General features: G+C 46.1%; 1 protein-coding gene across 1 annotated transcript in view; it reads left to right on the forward strand.

The window, feature by feature from the left end:
• The window catches only part of SPTBN2 (spectrin beta, non-erythrocytic 2), a 1,201,559-nt gene that overhangs the window by 339,262 nt on the left and 839,112 nt on the right, over positions 1 to 23,185 (forward strand). The window contains exon 8 of the mRNA XM_030217767.1: positions 20,029 to 20,216. Coding sequence (XP_030073627.1) covers positions 20,029 to 20,216 — 188 coding nt within the window. The remainder of the gene's footprint in view (positions 1 to 20,028; positions 20,217 to 23,185) is intronic.

Raw genomic sequence — 23,185 nt, forward strand, 5'->3', positions numbered from 1 at the left:
CCAACTTACTTAACACCATCTCTCCTACTGTCACCCCCCCCTCCACCTGTCATATCCTCAACCTCTCTCTCTCCACTGCAACTGTCCCTGACACCTTCAAGCACGCTGTAGTCACACCACTCCTCAAAAAACCATCACTAGACCCTACCTGTCCCTCCAACTACCGCCCCATCTCCCTCCTACCCTTCCTCTCCAAGATACTTGAGCGCGCCGTTCACAGCCGCTGTCTTAATTTTCTCTCCTCTCATGCCATTCTCAATCCGGCTTTCGCCCTCTACACGCGACAGAAACGGCGCTCTCTAAAGTCTGTAATGACCTGTTCCTTGCCAAATCCAAAGGTCATTACTCCATCCTCATCCTCCTCTACCTATCCTCCGCTTTTGACACTGTTAATCATGATTTACTTCTTGCCACACTGTCCTCTTTTGGGTTCCAGGGCTCTGTCCTCTCCTGGTTTTCCACATCTCTCCCACCGTACCTTCAGAGTACATTCTCATGGATCTTCCTCCACCCCCATCCCGCTCTCTGTTGGAGTTCCCCAGGGATCTGTCCTTGAGCCCCTTCTTTTTTCAATCTACACCTCTTCCCTGGGCTCGCTGATCTCATCTCATGGTTTCCAATATCATCTTTATGCTGATGACACCCAGCTTTATCTCTCCACACTAGACATCACTGCAGAAACCCAAGCCAAAGTATTGACCTGCTTATCTGACATTGCTGCCTGGATGTCCAACCGCCACCTGAAACTGAATATGGCCAAGACCAAACTTATCGTCTTTCCACCTAAACCCACTTCTCCTCTTCCCCCACTCTCTATCACAGTCGATAACACCCTCATCCTCCCCGTTTCATCTGCCCGCAACCTCGGTGTCATCTTCACCTCCTCCCTCTCCTTCTCTGCATATATCCAGCAGATAGCCAAGACCTGTCGCTTCTTTCTCTTTAACATCAGCAAAATTCACCCTTTCCTCTCTGAGCACACCACCCGAACTCTCATCCACTCTCTCATTACCTCTCGCCTTGACTACTGCAACCTACTCCTCACTGGCCTCCCACTTAACCATCTATCCCCCCTTCAATTCGTTCAGAACTCTGCTGCATGTCTTATATTCTGCCTAGACCGACATGCTCATATCACCCCTCTCCTCAAGTCACTTCACTGGCTTCCGATCAGATACCGCATACAGTTCAAGCTTCTCCTTCTTACCTACAAATGCACTCAGTCTGCAGCCCCTCATATCCTCTCTACCCTCATCTCCCTTACGTTCCCACCCAAAACCTCCGCTCACAGGACAAATCCCTCCTCTCAGTACCCTTCTCCACCACCGCCAACTCCAGGCTCCGCCCTTTCTGCCTCGCCTCACCCTATGCTTGGAATAAACTTCCTGAGCCCTTGCGCCAATCCCCCTCCCTACCCATCTTCAAATCCTTGCTCAAAGCCCACCTCTTCAATGTTGCCTTCGGCACCTAACCTTTATACCTATTCATGAAATCTAGACTGCCCCAATTTGACTGCCCCTATTTGACTGACTGTACATTTGTCCTTTAGATTGTAAGCTCCTTGAGCAGGGACTGTCCTTCTATGTTAAACTGTACAGCACTGCGTAACCCTAGTAGCGCTTTAGAAATGTTAAGTAGTAGTAGTAGTATTTAATTATGAAAAAGAGTATATTTCTTTTTTTACTTCTAAAATACCTACGGCTCTAGAACCCCAGTGTTATCCGATTCCTTTCTTTTTGACAAAGGCTCTAATTAGCATAATTTTCATTCACTGAAACACTTAATTCTACTTCTAGTTGCACTGGCCACAGATCCAAAGCAATCTGTGTTGTCTGCTCAAAAGCTTGTTTAAAAAAAAAACCTGTTGCTCTTCTCCCTTTACTCAAGGTCATATTTTTTTCTCTGATATGCACTGCTTGCAATTAACACATTCCTATTCCTGAAAGTTTAAAAGTTTCCTTGCCTGGGACGGTCCTTGTATCTTATTAAGACTCCAAATTAGTCTAAACATAATTTAAAATCATGATATAAATGTACTTTTTTTTTGTTAATTTTCCCTTCTCCATTTCTTATATTTATACTGCATCACACTTACAACGGCACGGCTGTAATGTGGAGGGGCATAATCGAACAGGGGCGCCCATCTATAAGGGCACCCATTCTCTAATGACAGCCCCGTAAAGCAACGTACCTGACCGTATTATTGAAACAAGATGGGCGGCCTTCTTTCGTTTCGATAATAGGGTCCGGGCCGGTCAAATGTCAACATTTGGGCCATCCTTAGAGATGGCTGACATTGGTTTTTGCTGATAATGGAAACTAATGGCGGCCATCTCAAAACCTGCCAAAATCCAAGCCATTTGGTCGTGGGAGGAGCCAGCATTTGTAGTGCACTGGTCCCCCTCACATGCCAGGACACCAACCGGGCATTCTAGGGGGCACTGCAGTGGACTTCAGAAATTGATTCCAGGTGCATAGCTCCCTTACCTTGTGTGCTGAGCCCCCCAAACCCACTCCCCACAACTGTACACCACTACCATAGCCCTTAAAGGGTAACGGGGGCACCTAGATGTGGGTACAGTGGGTTTCAGGTAGGTTTTGGAGGGCTCCCATTTACCACCAGAAGTGTAACAGGTAGGGGGGATGGGCCTGGGTCCGCCTGCCTGAAGTGCACTGCAGTACCCACTAAAAACCGCTCCAGGGACCTGCATAGTGCTGTGATGGAGCTGGGTATGACATTTGAGTCTGGCATAGAGGCTGGCAAAAAAATGTTTTGTTTTTTTTAAGGTGGGAGGGGGGTTGGTGACCACTGGGGGAGTAAGGGGAGGTGATCCCCGATTCCCTCCGGTGGTCATCTGGTCAGTTCGGGCACCTTTTCAAAGCTTGGTCGTGTACAAAAAGGGACCAAGTAAAGTCGGCCAAATGCTCGTCAGGGCCTGCCTTTTTTCCATTATCGGCCGAGGACGGCCAGCTCTTAACCACGCCCCCGTCCCGCCTTCGCTACACTGCCGACATGCCCCCTTGAACTTTGGCCGTCCCTGCGACGGAAAGCAGTTGAAGCCGGCCAAAATCGGCTTTCAATTATACCCATTTGGCCGGCCTTAGGAGAAAGCCGGCCATCTCGTGATTTATGTCGGAAGATGGCCGCCCTTCTCTGAAAATAAGCTGGATAGTAACATAGTAAATGACGGCAGATGAAGACCTGTACGGTCCATCCAGTCTACCCAACAAAATAAACTCATTCCTTCTCCCTTTCTGTTTAAACATTTTGCCTGCAGCAAACTTACAGCAAAAGGCAATGATTCCTTTAAACTGGAATCCTATTCCCCCCATTATGACCACTCGGTGGCTATATGTTATTATAGCCACCGAGTGGTCATAATGGGAGGAATAGGATTCCAGTACATATAGAATTCTATATGTACATATAGTACATATAGAATTCAACATTTCCCTGCATTCCTCTTACAAAGATGTCATTCTTTGTATGAATCCCATCCTCGTCGCCAAGATGTACCGCTATGGATTTACAGCCTATCTCACTAACAAAGATTACTCAATAATTACGTGGATTCTTTTGGATTCGTATTAGATAAATGAAACCTTTATTAGAGGTGGTAAATTCTACAGTGATTAAGGTATATACAATGATTAGCTATATAAACACGATGATTAGCTATATAAACAATCATTACATCACTGGTCTCTACATCTAAGCAATGCTAAGAGTTCTTAGACCAGAAAAAGAAGCAATAATACATTATATACATACTACATCACTGGTCCTTAATCATCCAGGCTGTTAACATCAGCTGGGGGGGTGGTTCACAGCAAGAGCCAGGAGCTTCTTGGACCAGGAACAGATCCTCTTCGCAGCGTGGCCACTCACAGATGAGCCCCCGATTTCACTGAAAGAAACCCCTTTTTATTAGGCTCAGAACTCATGTTCAGAGCTAAGGAAAATTACAGAATGCTTCTCTGTCTAGGTAAACAAGCCATACTGTGAGAACGTGGTCACATGCTTTCCAAGTCAGGTGCCCAGGCTGAACTTCCGAAAACAAGGACCATCTTTCCTTTGCATACCAAATTCATTAGAGATGTGTCTTATCTTCTGCAACTTGTTTCATATTTACAAGGAAAGTTACTTTCGGTCAAAGACAGATTTCAGGGTTCATTATCGATCAAAGCAGGGTTGAAAAGCAATCCTTTACATCTTACATTACACCTGTCTGCTAGAAAGAAGGGGCTCCTTTCATTGTGCACTTGGCTTCTTTAACCTTTCAATAATGCACCCCATAGGGTACCCTCTATGTTTGAAATGTTCAGCCATAGCACTGACCTGTACCTCCAATTCTGATAAACTGGTATACAGTCTGAGTTATCTAACAAATTGGGAGTAAGGTAGGTTAGATTTCAAACTCCTATTATGAAAACTTTAAAATATAAGTATGTATTCTTATCTGCTGGCTTCTATATATTGTTGTCTCAAATCTATATCTGGTCTTTGTAATCAAAATATCTAATATGGAATTTCATTTAAATGATACTGCATTTTGAATCACAAGTTGGGATCACATGTGTTTATCCAATCGTAAAAAAACTGTACACTTTTCTTCGTTTCCTGTCCATAGAAAAAAATGTTGTCAACGTAGTACTTATAAAATTTCACTTCAACACTAAATGGGTGGTCCTTGAGAAACTGGCAGCATATAGGCTGGCTATGTCCAGGGCCATTGATGAGCCCATGGCCATGCCCCTAATAATCTGCAAATAAAATTTATTCTGAAAGCAGAAATGCCAATGTAGCTAGGGCCAATACAGAATGATTTGGAATCCTCCTGACATTGGCTCATTTCTTGAGTACTTCCTCAATAATCGCCAGGGCCTCTATCTACTACTACTACTAATAGCATTTATATAGCGCTACCAGATGCACGCAGTGCTGAACATTTACAATGAGAGACAGTCCCTGCTCAAAGAGCTGGATATTGGTATATAGTGCATCTATATCGAGTGTCACTAAAAAGTATTTTCAAGTTCTCCATCAAAATCTTCCAGTAAGTTTATCATATGTAAGGAATCTCTAACATACAAGTCAATCTTAGGGATAGAAAGTCTCAAAAAATAATCTTGGATAATGGTTAAAAAATTAAACCATTTCCGAGATTATCACCCAGACAGATCAACTGAAGATTTATGTATTTATGTAAAATGTAGATTGTTGGTATAACAGAGGTTTTGACCATGAAAAATGCCTGTTCTCTTAAAGTGATGTAGCCAGCATCATGAGCACATTTGACCAATTGGTTAATTTCAACTTGTAATTCATGGGTAGAGACTTTGAATTTTATTTGTTTATTTATTTTTATTGCTTTAGTATCTGAGTTTTTACTCTGTAATTTCTGTGTTTGTGCTTAATTTCTCTGTTGTATGCATTGATTTAGACTCCTGATGCAGGCTGCTTAGCCAAAACACAGCCCGTGCCGAGTCGTATTGAATGAAGGTTGTTAATAAAAGACTTTGATTACATCTGGTTGGTTTGTCATCTCCACTGTTCTACAGGAATGGGCAATGCCAGGCTTAGTGGAATTTATGATAATAAGGGGTGGCTGACTTGCAACAAATGCAGTTTAAAATTATTAATATAGCGTACCTGTCCAGAGCAAAGGGGGCAAAGCTGGAACTATGGGGAAAGGACATGTGTTAAGTACAAATTGCAAAAAGGGCTGCTTCTGCACTTTTTTAAGATTGCATTAAGCTCACTGATTTTTGGCCTAGAGCTGGCAACCTTTATACACAGAGGGCCGCATGAATGTCAGTACTATCCCTGGTGGGTTGCAACATTACATAGTGTCAGAACTAGACCTTCTGTGATAAGTAAACATTTAACTAAAAATGATGGAAACAAACTGCTAGAGTGGTTATGCTGAAAATATTGCAAAATACAGTATTTAAAAATCACCAAAATTCTGGTTAATGATATTTTCTGTGTATACTTCCCATGGACTTGAGGGCCACATAAAATTCAATGGCAGGCCACATCTAGTTCGCAGGCTGCAGGTTACTAACCCCAGGTCTAGAGCAATCATGTCCATTGAGGAAATGATGCAAATACTGTTAGACTGGAATTAGTCTGCTGCTCCTTGATGATGAGCCCATACTAAAAGAAGATACCTAAGACAAAATGTAAATTCATACACATATTGCGCTTTTTTTTCTTTTCTTTTTCTTTTTTATCACATTTACAATCTATTTCAAGTACAATTCTTGAGATAGCAAAGATGACTATTAGTCATTATAGTATAAAGAAAAATTGTTACTACATACAAATTAAATCAATCATCCCATTAATTTATGCTCATCTATAGTCCACAATATAGGGGCAAAAAACAAACTATATATAGGAAAACTACATTACTATCTAATTTAAGGAAAAGGTGGCAGAGAAGAGACTCGAGTGCCTCTTAAATTCTAAGGCATAGAAGTTGTTACTGGTCCTGGTTGTGGTACACGTGAGCCAGCTAACTTAGATTCCAGAAAAGAGTTTAGTTGTTTAGAATCAAAAAAGATATATTTAACAGAATTTAACTTTATAACACATTTGCATGGAAAATGTAACCAAAATAGTGCACCCAATTGCACAGCTTTTGGGCGAAGTTTAAGGAATTCTTGTCTTTTCTTTTGCATAACCTTAGAGACATCAGGATACATTCTTATTTTGCAGCCAAGGAAACTGTTCTCAATAAAGAAAATATTGCTTAAGTATCCAGTCTCTATCATGTTGTAAAATAAATGTTACTTTAAGTGTTGCTGTTGTCAATCCCACCATATCATCTTCTATCATTTGTGTTAGATTTATATCTAGAGTTTCTGCTGGTGTCTCTAGTCTCTCTCCTTGATCAAGATCTTTCTTCAAAAAAGGTGTTATGTAGAATATTTTTGATATGGGAGGATATGACTGTTCAGGAATTTCAATACCTCTGTTAGATATTTTTTTAAATGTTACAAGAGGTGAGATTGAAGCTGCTTTGGGAAATTTATAAGTCTGAGAGTATTTGAACGTTGGTAATTTTCCAGCATTTCAATCTTGGTTTGTAAATAAAGATTCTCTTTAATCAAATTGATTTGTATCTGCTGGCAATTTTTGTATAGCCTTAGAATTACTTTCAGTATCTTTAGTCAATGTTACAATCTTTGATCCAATATAGGTATTTTTTCCGACAAAGAACTTGTCTGTTGATTAACAAATGTGAGTTTCAGAGAAAGGGAAGCTTCTAGACAAACTAGGGCTTCCCATATAGATTCTAAAGTTATTAATTTTGGTTTCTGTGCTAGTAAATACTTACTTGGTAAGCCAAATTCAAAAGGCTTCTTCGAACTGGTTTCATGTGCCACTTGATCTTCCCCAGAAATATTCTCCCCTGTTTCACCCGCTTCTTCCAATGCGGGGATAGTCGGCGTCTCCACTCCTGTAGCAGCACCCGCGCCAGGAAACCCCGTCGACGATCGTGCGTCCAGTGCTTCCTGGGTTGCTTCCGGGGTTATCGCCGGCATCAAGGGAGGATTTTGCTCTTTGGGACTCAAAGATGTTTCAGCCTCAAGCTGCGAGACTGAGAGACCTGTCTCCAAACTCAACGGCAGCGAAGGAGGAGTTCCCGCCATAGCACTCGGTACTATGAAGCGGTCCAGAGTTTCCAGCGATGGCAGGGGTAGCACCGCAGGGCTAGTGCGTTGCCTGCCTCTTCTTTTGGGCATCAGGAAAACAGTTTTTTCAAACTAGGGAGAGGTAAGTCTGGAGCTGCTTCACTCGCGTCTTACTCGGCCGCCATCTTGCCCCCAATGCACATATTGCACTTTTATTAGTGAAGAAGGTTTCTTAAAACTTTTGTGTGGATTAAGGAGAACCTCCATTTCAGCATTAGAAGCAGAGAATGCATAAAACGGAATTATTTGAATTACAGGCTTACAAATTTAAGAATAAATCAGAGTGGACATTTTACAAGCAGTGGTAACACCATTTTATGAGGAAAAAATCCATAGAAAATGAAAAAAATATTGGTTGTCCTTCCGTTCCTACATGAAGTATCAGGCTATTAAAATGGTTTTGAGGGGAGATGCTGTGAGGTTTGATAGGGCGTGAGTGGTGTGGCGGAGAGTGTGGAAAGAATTTGCAGGATGCATGTGTGTGGTGTTAACTGAAGGAGGAAAAAAGTTAAAAAAGGGTACAAGGAGGGTTGACTTTTGTGGATCCCAGTTCATGCTATTATTAAATACAGTGCAGTTTTTCTAGCGAAAAAGGTGCCGGTACTCAATGCCAGGCCACCCTTCAGGACTGGGGTGATCACTGAGGGACCCACCCATAATAGCCAGGCTCCCTGCAACCAGTCACAGAATCTATGACAAGGCAGAATTGTTGTGTAGAGCCTGAGCTCTTTCATTAAAACTTGGGGACCATGGGTCTATTTTAGCAGACAATGGAAAAGGTGCCGGTACTCAGTACCCCCAAGTTCCCTCTCAAGAAAAGCCCTGATTAAATATATACCAGCCAATATTTTTTTTAAATGCTGACATCGTGTTTAAGTTAGCCCAGGATATTCAGTGCTGGACCATGTTCGGGCAACAGCACTGAATATCCAGGGCTAATTGTAATTGTCTGGCTGCGGAGCTTATGTGGGTCCCGGCTGATATTCAGTTGGGGGCCTGCATAAGACAATTATATGAGCCTGGACCCACATAACTGTTGAAATTGTATTCAGCTCCTCCTACCCACCCAAAACAGCTTCCTCCTTCTGATCTCTATTCCCCTTGGCAAGGATAGAAACCCCCTCTGACCCTCCAGTCACGGTAGCTCTCCCCCACCAGACCCCTGGTGGGGTGGGGGAGGACCTCTATGCCAGACTCAAATATCATACCCAGCTTTCATCACAGCAGTATGCAGGTCCTGGAGCAGTTTTTAGTGGGTACTGCAGTGCACTTCAGGCAGGCATACACAGGCCCTTCCCCCCCCCCCCCCACACCACCTGTTACACTTGTGGTGGTAAATGGGAGCCTACTACTACTACTATTTAGCATTTCTATAGCGCTGCAAGGCATAGGCAGCGCTGCACAAACATAGAAGAAAGACAGTCCCTGCTCTAAGAGCTTACAATCTAATAGGCAAAAAGAAAAAAAAAGTAAGCAAATCAAATCAATTAATGTGTACAGGAAGGAGGAGAGGAGGGTAGGGTGAGGGCGAGTGGTTACGAGTCAAAAGCAATGTTGAATAGGTGGGCTTTCAGTCTAGATTTAAAGGTGGCCAAGGAGGGGCAACACGTAGGGGCTCAGGAAGTTTATTCCAGGCGTAGGGTGCAGCGAGACAGAAGGCGCGAAGTCTGGAGTTGGCAGTAGTGGAGAAGGGAACAGATAAGAAGGATTTATTCATGGAGCGGAGTGCACAGGAAGGGGGTGTAGGGAAGGACGAGTGTGGAGAGATACTGGGGAGCAGCAGAGTGAGTACATTTATACGTTAGTAGAAGAAGTTTGAACAGGATGCGAAAACAGATAGGGAGCCAGTGAAGGGTCTTGAGGAGAGGGGTAGTATGAGTAAAGCGACCCTGGTGGAAGACAAGACGGGCAGCAGAGTTTTGAACCGATTGAAGAGGAGAGAGGTGACTAAGTGGGAGGTCAGCAAGAAGCAGATTGCAGTAGTCTAAACGAGATGTGACAAGGGTGTGGATGAGGGTTTTGGTAGAGTGCTCAGAAAGAAAGGGGCAGATTTTACGGATATTGTAAAGAAAGAAACGACAGGTCTTGGCGGTCTGCTGGATATGAGCAGAGAAGGAGAGAGAAGAGTCCAAGATAACCCCAAGGTTTCGAGCTGAGGAGACAGGGAGAATGAGAGAGCCATCAACAGAAATAGAAAATGGGGGGGAGTGGGGAGGTGGGTTTGGGGGGAAAAAATGAGAAGCTCGGTTTTGGTCATGTTTAATTTCAGGTGGCGTTGAGACATCCAGACAGCAATGTCAGACAAGCATGCTGAAACTTTGGTTTGGATGCAAGGTGAGATATCAGGGGTAGAAAGGTAGTTTTGGGAGTCATCAGCATAGAGGATGGTAGGAAAGCCATGGGATGAGATTAATGAACCAAGTGAAGAAGTGTAGATAGAAAAGAGGAGGGGACCAAGAACAGAACCCTGAGGTACGCCGACAGGCAGAGGGATAGAAGTAGAAGAGGATCCACCAGAACGAACACTGAAGGTACGGAGGGAGAGGTAGGAAGAGAACCAGGAAAGGACAGAGCCCTGGAATCCAAGTGAGGACAGGGTATCGAGGAGTATGCTGTGATCGACAGTGTCAGAAGCAGCGGAAAGATCAAGAAGAATGAGCATGGAATAGAGACCTCTGGATTTAGCCAGTAATAGGTCTTTGGAGACTTTAATAAGCGCAGTTTCGGTTGAGTGGAGAGGGCGAAAACCAGATTATAGTGGGTCAAGAATAGCATGTGAGGAGAGAAAATCAAGACAGCGGTGGTGAACAGCACGCTCAAGTAAGTTGGAGAGAAAAGGGAGGAGGGAGATGGGTCGGTAATTAGAGGGACAAGTAGGGTCGAGTGAAGGCTTCTTAAGGAGAGGTGTGACCACAGCATGTTTAAAGGCAGTAGGGACAGTTGCAGTGGAAAGTGAGAGGTTGAGAATGTGACAGATAAAAGGAATAAGAGCAGGTGAGATGGCATTAAGAAGGTGGGTGGGAATTGGATCAGAGGAACAGGTGGTACATTTTGAGGAAGAAAGGAGAAGTGTAGTTTCCTCTATAGTAACTTCAGGAAAGGAGGAAAAGGAATGAGGGGAAGGAGAGAGAGGGTACGGACTAGTGGAGGGAGAGGTGGCGAGGTAGAGAATTCAAGGTTTATCTTTTGAACCTTGTCGTGAAAGAATTCAGCAAGGGTCTGAGGAGATAAAGAAGGGGGAGTTGGGGGAGGGGGCACCTTGAGGAGAGAGTTCAATGTGGTGAAGAGAAGTCGAGGGTTAGAGCCAAGAGAGTTGGTCAGTTGGATATAATCCTGTTTGGTGCGTAAAAGAGCAGATTGGAAGGAGGTCAGCATGAACTTAAAGTGTAAGAAATCAGCAAGGGCCCCGAGATTTCCGCCAGAGGCGTTTCGGCGGAGCGGGTACAGGAACCTAGGTAGTGGATATTAGAAGACAGCCAAGGTTGGGGTTTTGTACGCCTTATAGGGTGGGTCATCAAAGGTGCAAGAGTGTCTAGGCAGAGGATAGAGTATTGTAAGAAGAAACAGCCTCGTTGACAGACGTGGATGGGCCACAGTAGAGAGGAGGTTAGAAACATGGGAGGATAGAGGTGAAGGGTCAATATCGAGAAGATTCCTAGATAAATTAGATAAGATAGGACGGGACTGGGAGGGAGGAGATTTAAGTGTGAAAGTTATAAGATGGTGATCAGAGAGGGGAAGATCAGAGGCAAGGAAACTAGAGGGTGAACAGTTGGAGGAGAAGATGAGATCAAGACAGTGACCATTTTGATGAGTGGGGAAGTGGAGCATAGTTGGAGATTAAAGGAGGATGTTTAAAGCGAGTAACTTGGAAATATAAGAGTTGGAAGGATCATTAGCAGGAATATTAAAGTCACCAAGGATAGAGCGGGGGAGGAAGGATCATGGAAGAAGGCAAGCCAGGCTTCAAAGTCACTGAGAAAGGATGAAAGGATGAAATGACCGTTATTCGAAGAGGCAGAGGAGAGAAAAGGTGGATGGAGTGGACTTCAAAGGAGGAAAACAGTGAGATTGAGGTGGAAGAAGGGGTTGAAATCTGAGGAGGAGGAGAGAGAGTAGTCCAACACCACCCCCGCGACCAGCAGGGCGAGGAGTATGTGAAAAAAGAATAACCGCCATGGCAGAGGGCTGCGACTGAAGCAAAGTCATCAGGGCAGAGCCAGGTTTCTGTTATGGCGAGCAGATGGAGGTGACGCGAGATAAAGAGGTCCTGGATATAGGGGAGCTTGTTACAGATAGAGCGGGCATTCCATAGGGCGCAAGAGAAGGGCAGAGAAGAGGAGGGGAGCAGAGGAATAGAGATGAGGTTAGAGAGGTCGCGGTGAGATCTGTAGAGTTGGGATAATAGTTGGTGAGGAGGGCCAGGATTGGGATTGATGTCACCGGCTGAGAGTAAGAGAAGGAGTAAAAAGAGAGCGGAGGAGAGTAGGAGAGGTGTGACCACGAAGGCGTCGAAGGTGAGAGGTATTTAGGTGGAAGGGGAAGGCAAATGGAGGGAAGAAAGAGACGGAGATTAAAAGCCAAGAGGGAGGAAGAGGATAGGAGAGAAGGTGAGGTGATGAAATCGATGGATGGGCAGTGAGTTCCGTAGCGGAGAGAGGTAGGGGTGAGGGAAAAGATTAGGAAGGGACAGGGCTAGGAAGAGAATGTGAATAGGGGCCTGTCAGGTTCTAAGGTTCAGAGCCCGCGGGGCCGGGCTCTGGAGCAAACGTGAGCCCTTGGGCTGCTGCCGAGGAGCGACAGCAGCAGGCAAAACCCACCAACCAACACTGGGTAAGCACACCGGCAGGGACTTCAGGCACTGCCCAGCAAACCGGAACACATGGACTGGAATCCCCCGGACTGGAGGACACAGGACTAGAACACTGGACTGCAATCCCCCGGACTGGAGGACACAGGACTGGAACACACACCAGACCGGAACACACTGGACTGGAGCGCACCAGACTGGAACACACACCGGACCAGAACACACTGGACTGGAGCCACACTGGACTGGTCCGCAGAGCTTCACCTGCGCTTGGCCACTACCCCCCCCCCCCCAAGGGTTGAGCCCTTGGGTTCGAGTGGCCGGCAGGACTTACCAGATACCGGATGACGCAGGGACCAGGACTGGAAACAGAAGTACTCCTAAACCTAAACTGATCTACGTGCTCCCAAGCCCTAAACCAGCAGGAGTGTTCCTAACAGTAAACTGACAAAGGACTTCCTAAGCCCTATACTAAACAGGAGCTCCTAAGCCCTGCTCAACAAAGGGACTTCCTAAGCCCTAACCTAACAGAGCAGGGAACTAAACACAAAGCTAACACAGGTGCTACTAAGCATCAAGCTACAAGCAGTGTTCTACAACTCTAAACTAACTAAGGTGCTCCTATGCACCAAACAACCAAAAGAGCTCCTAGCACTAAAAGGGAAGACAGGGAAGGCACAAGGAAAAAGCAGGAAATCAAACACACGGTAGCAAAGGAGCTTCCTAAGCCCCCACGCTACAGCAGTGCACCACTGCACTAACCTAACCCAGGTTCCACTAAGCACCAAGCTACTGACGTACTTCTCACAGCGAACTGAAGTGCCTCTAACAGCACCAAACCCAGAAGTACTTCTAACAGCAAACTGAAGTGCTTTCTACAGCACTCAAAACCCAAACAGCAAAGACTGCAATGCTCCCAATAGCACAAACACCAGAAGTACTTCTAACAGCAAAATCTGTAGTGTTCCTAACAACACCAAACCCTGAAGTACTTCTAACAGCAATAGAGCTTCCCAAGCCCTACACACAGCAATGCTTCCAAACCAAGAGGGAAAAGCAGGGGAACCGCAAGGGAAAAGCAGGAAAGCTATACACACAAACACCAGTGCACACTGCACTAACACTAACCTGGACCTTAGCAAAATCAAGCAGGGAAACTAGACACAAAGTCAGAAGTGCACACTGCACCACCCTACCTAAAGCAACACAACCATTGCAAAGGCTCTGAAGGAAACAACACCACTTCCTTATCAAGGCCCTCCCTGATGATGTCACACTTCCTAGACCTAGGCAAAAGCACACTGACCCAGAGAGGCCCAACCCACACCAATGCAACACCGTGAAGCACTTGAAGCCAGTATACCCAAAGAGAGGTAGAGCTAACTCAGTCCACCCACACAGCTGTAGTAAAGTAAAACAATTAACCCCATGCTGCTGGAAGCTGCCAGCACAGAGAGACAGAGCCAGCTCAGAAAGGACAGACAAAAGAAACAGAAGCCAGCTAAGAAGCTGACCCCCAGGAAAGAGGTAAGTTTGAGAGGGGTTCTGACCCCAATCATAACAGCACCTCCCCCTCAAGGCTCCCTTGTCCCCACGGGAGCTCCAGGTCTCAAAAGACAATTTAGGTCTCCATGGGTAGCTGTGATGAAATCTCCCAATGGGTTTCACAACATAAATCTGGGTTGCTGGGCAGGACATGACAAGTACATCTGGAACTAGGAAACCAGAATGGCTTTGGCCGCCACGAGGCTCTTTAGAACGGCTGCTAGGCAGGATCAGAGTCTTGGATGCAACAAGTGGCGTCCAATTCAACAGGAACCCTCTCCCTAAGGAGTCCACAACTTCCTTGACCTCCTGGCACTCCACTGTAGCAGCCAGAACTGGGCTAGAGCCAACACCCATCCTGGAATCTGAAGCCGGGCAAGAACTCGAACTGGACTTCAGACTAGACCTTGGCTGGAGCTGGAACTCAGAAGGAGTTCAACATCTTGGCTGAAATGGGAACTCGGAGTAGACTCAGCATCTTGCCTGAGACTGCAACCTGGTCCGGCCTCAGCATCTTGGCCGGAACTGCCACTCAACTCGGACTCAGCATCTTGGCTGGACTCGGTACTCAGCATAGACTCAGCATCTCGGCTGGCACTGGAACTCGCTCCGGACTCAGCATCTTGGCCAGAAATGCCACTCAATTCGGACTCAGCATCTTGGCTGGACTCGGTACTCAGCATAGACTCAGCATCTCGGCTGGCACTGGAACTTGCTCCGGACTCAGCATCTTGGCCGGAACTGCAACTTGACCCGGACTCAGCCTCTTGACCGGGACTGCAACTTGACCCAGACTCAGCATCTTGCCTGGGACTGGAACTCCAACTTGACCCGGACTCAGCATCTTGCCTGGGACTGGAAATCCAACTTGACCCGGACTCAGCATCTTGCATGGAACTGGAACTCCAACTTGACCCGGACTCAGCATCTTGACTGGAACTGCAACTCGATCCAGACTCAGCATCTTGACTGGAACTGCAACTCGATCCAGACTCAGCATCTTGACTGGAACTACCACTCGATCCAGACTCAGCATCTTGACTGGAACTGCAACTTGATCCAGACTCAGCATCTTGACTGGAACTACAACTCGATCCAGACTCAGCATCTTGGCTGCCACTGCTGCAACTCGGAATGGACACAGCATCATGGCTGGCCTCAGCACTTGGTGTAGACTCAGCCCACAGCGTGGACTCAGCATCTCGACCGGGACTGGCACTTAGTCCGGGACTACTAAGCCACCTTCTTTCAGCTTGGGCCTCAGGAGTATCCCGCAGGGCTGGATCCGATAGGAGTTGGTAGCGGTAAAGAACAGCTTGGTAGAGGGATCAATAGCAGAAACTGGATTTTCTTCAAACCCAAGCCAGGAGACACACTTTCTCTCTGCGGCAGCTTCAGGGGTATCCTTCAAGGCTGGATCAGACAAAAGTGCAACCCGGTAATCCTGGAGTGTCATAAGCAGATCCAGATCAAAAATGGGGTTGGAACTGAGATCCGAACTGGAACTAGGAGGCTCGGTTTGAAGCGCCACTCGAATTGGACTCAGAGATTTGCCTGGAAGCACAGCTTGGACGGGACTCGGAGACTCGACTAACCGCCCCACTCGGACTGGACTCCGAGGCTTGCGTGGAGGCGCCATCTGGACTGGCACCGGAGGCTCGCTGAGAAGCCCCCCCCTTCGGACTGGAATCGGAGGCTCGGTCAGCAGCGTCCCACGGACTGGACTCTGAAGCTTTAGTGGAAGCGCCACTTGAACTGGCATTGGAGGCTGGGTCAGAAGCGTCCCTCGGACTGGACTCAGAAGCTTGGCTGGACACGCTGCTCGGACTGGATTCAGAGGCGTGGCTGGGCGCGCTGCTTGACCTGGATTCAGAGGTTTGGCTGGGCGCATTGCTGGGACTGGACTGGACTCCAGCTGAGCCCATAATATAGAATTCCCCAGACGTCTCCTCTCAGCGACAGCTTCAGGAGTATCCCACAAAGCTGGATTCAAGACAAGGCTGCGGCGATACTCTGAGAGCGTGATGTAAGGGCCAATGTCCGAAACCGGATTTTCAACGATCCCAAGCAGCCGGACACGTTTTCTCTCAGCTGCCGCTTCAGGGGTCTTCTTCAAAACAGGATGAGACAAAAGTTTCCCACGATACTGATGAAGAGTCATAGAAGGATCAAGCACAATGACGGAGCTGGACCCCAGCTGGGTCAGCTGGGCGGGGGTTCTTGCCGGGCTCATGGCCTTTGCAATCTGTCAGGTTCTCAGGTTCAGAGCAAACGTGAGCACTTGGGCTGCTGCCAAGGAGCGACAGCAGCAGGCAAAACCCACCAACCAACACTGGGTAAGCACACCGGCAGGGACTGCAGGCACGGCCCAGTGAACCGGAACACATGGACTAGAATCCCCCGGACTGGAGGACACAGGACTGGAACACACACCGGACCGGAACACACTGGACTGGAGCGCACCAGACTGGTCCGCACAGCTTCACCTGCGCTTGGCCACTACCCCCCCCCCCCCAAGGGTTGAGCCCTTGGGTTCGAGTGGCCGGCAGGACTTACCGGATACCGGATGACACAGGGACCAGGACTGGAAACAGAAGTACTCCTAAACCTAAACTGGTCTACGTGCTCCCAAGCCCTAAACCAGCAGGAGTGTTCCTAACAGTAAACTGACAAAAGGACTTCCTAAGCCCTATACTAAACAGGAGCTCCTAAGCCCTGCTCAACAAAGGGACTTCCTAAGCCCTAACCTAACAGAGCAGGGAACTAAACACAAAGCTAACACAGGTGCTACTAAGCACCAAGCTACAAGCAGTGTTCTACAACTCTAAACTAACTAAGGTGCTCCTATGCACCAAACAACCAAAAGAGCTCCTAGCACTAAAAGGGAAGACAGGGAAGGCACAAGGAAAAAGCAGGAAATCAAACACACGGTAGCAAAGGAGCTTCCTAAGCCCCCACGCTACAGCAGTGCACCACCGCACTAACCTAACCCAGGTTCCACTAAGCACCAAGCTACTGACGTACTTCTCACAGCGAACTGAAGTGCCTCTAACAGCACCAAATCCAGAAGTACTTCTAACAGCAAACTGAAGTGCTTTCTACAGCACCCAAAACTCAAACAGCAAAGACTGCAATGCTCCCAATAGCACAAACACCAGAAGTACTTCTAACAGCAAAATCTGTAGTGTTCCTAACAACACCAAACCCTGAAGTACTTCTAACAGCAATAGAGCTTCCCAAGCCCTACACACAGCAATGCTTCCAAACCAAGAGGGAAAAGCAGGGGAACCGCAAGGGAAAAGCAGGAAAGCTATACACACAAACACCAGTGCACACTGCACTAACACTAACCTGGACCTTAGCAAAATCAAGCAGGGAAACTAGACACAAAGTCAGAAGTGCACACTGCACCACCCTACCTAAAGCAAACACAACCGTTGCAAAGGCTCTGAAGGAAACAACACCACTTCCTTATCAAGGCCCTCCCTGATGATGTCACACTCCCTAGACCTAGGCAAAAGCACACTGGCCCAGAGAAGCCCAACCCACACCAATGCAACACCGTGAAGCACTTGAAGCCAGTACACCCAAAGAGAGGTAGAGCTAACTCAGTCCACCCACACAGCTGTAGTAAAGTAAAACAATTAACCCCATGCTGCTGGAAGCTGCCAGCACAGAGAGACAGAGCCAGCTCAGAAAGGACAGACAAAAGAAACAGAAGCCAGCTAAGAAGCTGACCCCTAGGAAAGAGGTAAGTTTGAGAGGGGTTCTGACCCCAATCATAACAGGGCCATAAACAACTGAGGTACTTTAGCAACTGGGAAGAAGATTAGATGTAAAGAGAAAATGCCCCGGCGTGCGGCACCTAGAGCGGAGGCCCAGAGTGGATCGGAGTGGACCTGGGTGTCACCCCGGAGAAGGCTGTAAGGATATGCAGATGAGCTGCAAGTCCTCCACAGCACCTGAAAGGCAGCCGGTGGTAGAGCTGGACACCTCTCAGCTGAGGAAAGGCTTACCAGGGGTTAGGCCGAAGCCAGCATTCCTCCCCCTGAGGGTCGCCTGATCCAAAATCCACCAGAAACCCACTGTACCCACATCTTGGTGCCTCCCTTCAACCTTTAAGGGCTATGGTAGTGTTGTACAGTTGTGGGTAGTGGGTTTGGGGGGGGGGGGTTGTGGGGGCTCAGCACCCAAGGTAAGGGAGCTATGCACCTGGGATCAATTTGTGAAGTCCACTGCAGTGCCTCCTAGGGTGCCCTGTTGGTGTCCTGGCGTGTGACAGGGGACCAGTGCACTACTAATGCTGGCTCCTCCCACGACCAAATGGCGTGGATTTGGTCATTTCTGAGATGGCCGTCCTCGGTTTCCATTATAGGCGAAAACCGAGGCCGGCCATCTGTAAGGTCGACCTAAATGTTGAGATTTGGCCGTCCCCGACCGTATTATCGAAATGAAAGATGGCCATCCATCTTGTTTCGATAATGCGGGCACGGCACCGTCCTTAGAGATGGGCGCCCTTATAGATGGGCGCCCCTGTTCGATTATGCCCCTCCACAGGTGTCCCAGCACCTATATAATTACCGGTTTCTCTTCAACTCCGCCCATACCGACCTGCCCACTTCACATATAGCTGGTCAGAGCTGATATTCAGCAGCACTGCCCGGTTAAGTACTGCTGAGTATCAGCGGTTGGGTAGCCCCAAGCGATTTAAGCAGGCAGGAGCCTCTTTCACTTAAACTGCTTTGAATATTGGACTGATATGGTTTTTGGGAGTTAGCTGAACCCAGGCTTGCTAATTTCATAATTGTTAAACAAAATGTGCATAATCACTGGTTTCTCTTCAGATCGAATAAATATTTCGCCTTAAACAAAAGTGTGCAACCAATTTTGTTAAAGTTGTTTGTTCATGGAGATTTTAGAATCCCTGGATTTGTAACTCCTTGTATAGCATAATAAAGAAAAAAAAAGAATACATTGTATTTGTCTGTGTTGGACCCTTTTACAAAGGCGCGCAAAAAAATTGCCTGCAGTAATGTAGATGCGTGTTTTGGGCGCGCACAGAATCATTTTTCAGCGCATCTGTAAAAAATGCCTTTTTTATATTTTTGCCGAAAATGGATATGCGGTTGCCACGCATCCATTTTGGGTCTGAGTCCTTACCGCCAGCCATTGACCTATGCTGCCAAATGCCACTTGGCACACGTCCGATACATGCGGCAGAAAATTATATTTGGCCTCGTGTATCAGATGCGCACCAAAAATGAAATTGCCGCAAGAGCCACGCGGTAGCTGTATGGTAACTCCATTTTGGCGCATGTTGGGTGTGCGTAGACGCTTACGCGGCTTAGTAAAAGGGCCCCTAAGGGAGTCTCCAAGACTGAAAATAATAACTGGACTACATAAAACTAATCTTCTCTTTCTTTTCTGATGAACAAAGAAATGGAAGATAACAGGAAAAATGTGAAAATACATGAAAAGGGGAGGCAGTGAAGAGCAGCAGCTTGGACAAATAGGGACCCAGGAAATATGGAGGCAGTCATGCATACAGGAGGAATTCCCTCACATATTTAGAAGGGTCTTGGTCTTTCTGAGCTCTGAGAGCAGGTCTGTGTTGGTGCTATTAGATGACCTCACTCCAACAGTGTGGGTGATTTAATTCTGCAAATTTAGCCAATATGCACTTTACTTAAAATTTGCATCCATGAAGTCTGATTGTGTGTGCGGGTCCTGCTATATACTGTGTGCTGTAATATGCAATAAGCATAGGGAAGAATGCAGTGCTAAGTATTTGCTTAGCCTCCTTGTATAAAGTCACTGTTTTTCTTCTACTTTATATTTTTCTCTATTTTGTTCATAGTTTTCTATTTCCTTCTCTCTTCTGTTATTTTCTTTATGTACCCGTCTCTCCCCTTTGTCTGCCTCTTTATCATCTGTGCCTCCCTTTTACAACTCCCTCTTCTCAATACCAGGTGCTAGATCATGCCATTGAAGCTGACAATCTGATTGAGAAGTATGAGACTCTAGCATCTGACCTCCTGCAGTGGATCGAGCAGACTATCTTCACCCTTAATGACCGACAGCTCGCCAATTCCCTGAGTGGTGTCCAGAACCAGCTGCAGGCTTTTAACACCTACCGCACTGTTGAGAAACCACCAAAGTGAGTATCATCTTAACCACCACCATTTGCAGAGGGTATGCTCTGTAGTATAAACAGAGACTCAAAAAATGGAATTGTGTAAAACTTTTGTAAAAAAATAATATTTTAGAGTTTAACATAATGCCATTGTTTACAATAAGGGGGTAATTTTATAAAGCACTTTATGCATGCAAAGCATGTTTTGCAAGCTAAAAGGAATTGCCTTGGGATATATATGTGTAAAAAGTAGACTCACAGAAAGTGTGTACCTATTTTTAAGTGATCTGTGCATAGACATTCTCAGGGAAGTAGTTTCAGTGGAGCTGAGGTGGCATTGCAATGTACACGTGTTTTATAAAGTACATGTGTACATACAAAGAGTATACACCAAATTTATACCTCAGGGTAATTTCTCCAAATAGGTTAGTTTTCACATACCATGACAGGAATGAACCTCACTCCTAAGCCAGGGTATGTGGAGTATGATCTCAGTCTTTCCAGTTTACAGCTAACACTTGCTGTAGTACTTGCATTGTGCCAAAGAGAGCTTTCTGAAGTTCATAAGATGTAACATATATAGGAAGTTATTTTTGATCAAGCCTGTGGTATCCAAAATGATAGGAAATATTTCTGTATCTTTCTCCCACACTTTCCTTTGTCTCGGTGCTTGAGGATCTTCCCTCTCTCCATGCGATTCACCGAGTAATCGTTTGGGACCGACACCTCTATAATCAATGTTATTCTGGTGTTTCTCTTTAACCATTGTATCCATTTTTTGGCATCCAGCTTTTTCTCAGTTGGAATGGGGATGTCCCAGGTGATCATAACTTCTTTGTTGTCCACAATTCTGTTAGGGTCGTGATCCCATTGCTTCTGTAGTACAATGATGTAATGCTTACAGAGGTTCCAATGAATGAGACGCACCACCTTGTGCCTTTCTGTATAAAACGTTTCCGCTATTAGCACTTCGCAGCCACCCATGAGATAAGTAACTGTTTCTTGCACTTTCTTACAGAGTCTACAGGTGTTTGTTACACCAGTTTTTTCAATGCATGCTGTAAACCTTCTTGTCCATAATCCGCTGTCATGGGCTGCAACAATCAATCACTCAACCTCAGGTTTATACCTTTGGGAAGGTATAAATTTGTACATGAGGATTTGTGTGCTACTGGGGCTGGTTCTGGGTGCCTCTTTTATGAATTAGTAGAGTTCCACCGAGGTGTAGGAACACTGAGATCCCATGACAAAATAACAGAAAACAAAGAGTGAGAAATAGACCAGGCTAACCAGAAACTAACGAGGCGACTTTAATTGATGGTAGACAGTATATTGGTGAAGAATGTGTTTCGGCAGTTAGCCTGCTTCAGGAGTCTTTATATATAACTAGTAAAAAAGGCTTGTTTCTCAAAGAAATGAAACGGGCGCTAGCAAGGTTTTTCTTGGAGTGTGTATGTTTGAGAGAGTGTGTGTGAGAGTGACTGTGTGAGAGAGAGTGAATGTGTGAGTGTGTGTGTGTAGTATTAGACTTTTAGTGGTAGAGTTTTTATTAATGGTGATGGAGTTGACCAGTGTTAAACCCAGGATCTTGATAGGGCAGGAGCGACTAGAGTCTGCCCCTGCTTGCTCACTAGAGAAAACAGGGAAAGCCCCAGTAGGTGCCAGGAAGGAGATCAAAGAGGGTATGAAAGCTATGGATCAGGTGTTGAAGAAGTGTCAGGGAGTCCAAAATCTATGGATTGGGTATGGGTATGGGTTGGGGGTCGGGGTTAAGCAGGTGAGATTTTGACAGAGGTTGTTGTTTTTTTTGTTATTTTTTATAACACTACCCCTTTAACAAATAGCAGATTGCTATCTGTGTTACAGTAGCCAGAAATGCACAATGTTCTGGCTGCAACAATGCTAATTTTTATTTACTAAGATTGTCACTAACTTGTGGTACTGCAACATTTTATCACAACTTAACTACCCCTCCAAATGGAAGAGTAAGTTAAAAACTGTTCTGGTGGGAGATCCTTCACAATTTCCTTTGTGAACTCCATGTACACCCAGAGTGTGCATTATCATCGCTATTATGGCAGGTCTCCAGACTTACTGGTTACTGTACTCAGCTCTTCTTTCCATTTGGATAAACAAAATCTGGAGTTGCTCTCACATCTCAGTGCACTGGGGATTTCGAGAGGATTGAGTCAGTATCCCATACCATCATAAGATATGTAATCAATCTGCTCCTTGTTTCTTAGAGGCAGATTTTAGAAAGGATACTCAACTCAGAATAAAACGTTTATCTATTTCTCATGTATTTTAGAACAGGATCTTGTGAAGAAACAGTGGGGCCCTTTTATTAAGGTGCGTAGGCGCCTATGTGTGTCCAACGTGCATCAATTTGGAACTACTACGAGCCCTGGGCGGTAATTCCATTTTTTACATGTGTCTGATACATGCAACAGAAAATATATTTTATTATCTACCGCGTGGTGCTAACCGGGTGGTAATCGGTAGTATACATGCACTGACGATTACTACTACTACTACTTAACATTTCTAAAGCGCTACTAGGGTTACGCAGCGCTGTACAATCTAACAAAGAAGGACAGTCCCTGCTCAAAGGAGCTTACAATCTAAAGGACAAAAATGTGCAGTCAATCAATTTGGGGCAGTCTAGATTTCTTGAATAGGGGGGGTATAATGGTTAGGTGCCGAAAGCGACATTGAAGAGGTGGGCTTTGAGTAAGGATTTGAAGATGGGCAGGGGTGGGGCTTGGCGTATGGGCTCAGGACGTTTATTCCAAGCATAGGGTGAGGCGAGGCAGAAAGGGCGGAGCCTGGAATTGACGGTGGTGGAGAAGGGTACTGAGAGGAGGGATTTGTCCTGTGAGCGGAGGTTTCGGGTAGGGGCGTAAGGGGAGATGAGGGTAGAGAGGTAATGAGGGGCTGCAGACTGAGTGTATTTGTAGGTTAGTAAGAGAAGCTTGAACTGTATGTGGTACCTG

The sequence above is a fragment of the Microcaecilia unicolor genome, chromosome 11, assembly GCF_901765095.1.
Source record: "Microcaecilia unicolor chromosome 11, aMicUni1.1, whole genome shotgun sequence".
Classification (NCBI taxonomy): Eukaryota; Metazoa; Chordata; class Amphibia; order Gymnophiona; family Siphonopidae; genus Microcaecilia; species Microcaecilia unicolor.